The 1,982-nt window shown below is 48.2% G+C and overlaps 1 protein-coding gene across 1 annotated transcript in view; it reads left to right on the forward strand.

The window, feature by feature from the left end:
• The window catches only part of LOC106814433 (translational activator GCN1-like), a 54,598-nt gene that overhangs the window by 39,499 nt on the left and 13,117 nt on the right, over positions 1-1,982 (forward strand). Inside the window, 5 exon segments of the mRNA XM_014818750.1 lie at positions 49-52; positions 145-334; positions 646-713; positions 1,204-1,419; positions 1,647-1,811. Coding sequence (XP_014674236.1) covers positions 49-52; positions 145-334; positions 646-713; positions 1,204-1,419; positions 1,647-1,811 — 643 coding nt within the window.

Here is a 1,982-nt window from a genome sequence, read left to right on the forward strand (position 1 = left end):
TAAATTTCCACAACAAAATCATTTGCATTCACACGTGTCGTGACATAGATTTGTAATACGTGTCTGTGATCGTGTCTGTGTGTCTGTGATGGTGCCAGTGTCTGCATGTCTGTGACTGTGAGTGACGGCACGTGTCTGCTGTAGGCGCTGGCGGATGAGTCAGAGTTTGTGCGAGAGACAGCACTGCGGGCGGGTCAGCGTATCGTACACCTGTACGCAGAGACAGCCATCGAACTGTTCCTCCCTGAGCTGGAGAAGGGTCTGTTTGATGACAACTGGAGGATTCGCTACAGCTCCGTACAGCTGCTGGGTGACCTGCTATACAAGGTGTCAGGTACGAGGCTGAGATAGAGAGGGAGGAGGAGGAGGAGGAGGAGGAGAAGAGGGGGGCAAGTGGGAAAGAAGGGTGCCATGAGGTGGTGAGCAGGAGGTACATGGCAGGTGGAGGAGCTAGCAACAAAATGGGGGCTGGTAAAAGAGCAAGAGAGTGCGAAAGCAAGAGTGAGAGAAATGGAGGGCAAGGGTTAGAGAGAGAGAAACAGAACAGTGTGGGCCGGTGAGGGAGGGGCAGTGGAGGTGGGGGTAATCGGGTGAATTTTTAAGAACGTATACTTTTTATTAAAGTGACATAATTGTCTATTTTAGGCGTTTCGGGTAAAATGACAACAGAAGGTGACGAAGATGACAACTTTGGAACTGAGACATCACAGAAGGTGAGTAAGTCCACACCACTGTATGCTACTGGTTTATACATGCTACATCTGTAACCAAGAATGACTCATCAAACTAATGTAACCTGTGCCTCTACTAATTACTATCATCTTTCATATTATATAGTCCATTACTATAGCAAATACATTATATCACACTACAGCGATGATCATAATAATGTATGAGTAGTATGTAGTAAATTCATTGGATCATATTGTAGCAAGTGAAACCAGTGTATTGCGCCTTATTATAGTACTAAACAAAGGCAAAATATTCATTATCATCGTAGTATACACAATGACGTTCATCTGCATTGTTCCTCTGCGTTTATTGTCTGCATTGTTCCTCTGCATTGATCATGTGCTCGTTTTTTGTTTGTCTTTATTAAGCAACTGTGTTGATCGTTTGCTCGTCTTCATTAAGCAACTGTTGATTGTCTGCGTTGTTCGTCTATTGTTCATCTATTGATCGTCTGCCATCGTTCGTCTGCAGGCGGTCATGGAGATCCTCGGCTCAGACCGGCGTAACCGCGTGCTCGCCGGGCTCTACATGGGTCGGTCTGACGTCGCGTTGCTCGTGCGTCAGTCCGCGCTGCACGTCTGGAAGGTCATCGTCACCAACACGGCGCGCACGCTGCGCGAGATCCTGCCCACGCTCTTCCAGCTGTTGCTAGGCTGCCTGGCCAGCCAGAGCTACGACAAGCGACAGGTAGGTGGCGCTGCACATGGTGCACGCGGTGCGAGACTCATGGGACGACGTCTTCGCTTCGGATGCGATCACATTCAACAGACGTCTGTTCCTTCTCTCTCTCTCTGTCTCTCTGTCTCTCTCTCTCTTTTTCTCTCTCTCTCTTCCTGCTTCTCTCTCTCATGTTCTCTCTTCCCCATAACTCTTCGTCATAACATCATCGTAACGCCTGCTTTCTTCACCCGTAGGTGGCAGCACGTACGCTGGGTGACCTAGTGCGTAAGCTGGGCGAGCGGGTGCTGCCTGAGATCATCCCGATACTGGAGCGCGGGCTGGAGTCGCCGCAGCCCGACCAGCGGCAGGGGGTCTGTGTCGGCCTCAGCGAGATCATGAAGAACTGCAGCCGAGAGATGGTAGGCGACGACGGCAGACGATCGTAATCGATTATACGATTTAGTATACAATTTTTTTTTATTACGATTTATTATTAAAGCTGACGATTGACGATCGTTGATTGATTAAAATTATAATTAAAGGCGATGACTAATGATGATTGATTGATTGATTGATTGATTGATTGATTG

Source organism: Priapulus caudatus, unplaced genomic scaffold (genome assembly GCF_000485595.1).
Source record: "Priapulus caudatus unplaced genomic scaffold, Priapulus_caudatus-5.0.1 Scaffold925, whole genome shotgun sequence".
Taxonomy (NCBI): domain Eukaryota; kingdom Metazoa; phylum Priapulida; class Priapulimorpha; order Priapulimorphida; family Priapulidae; genus Priapulus; species Priapulus caudatus.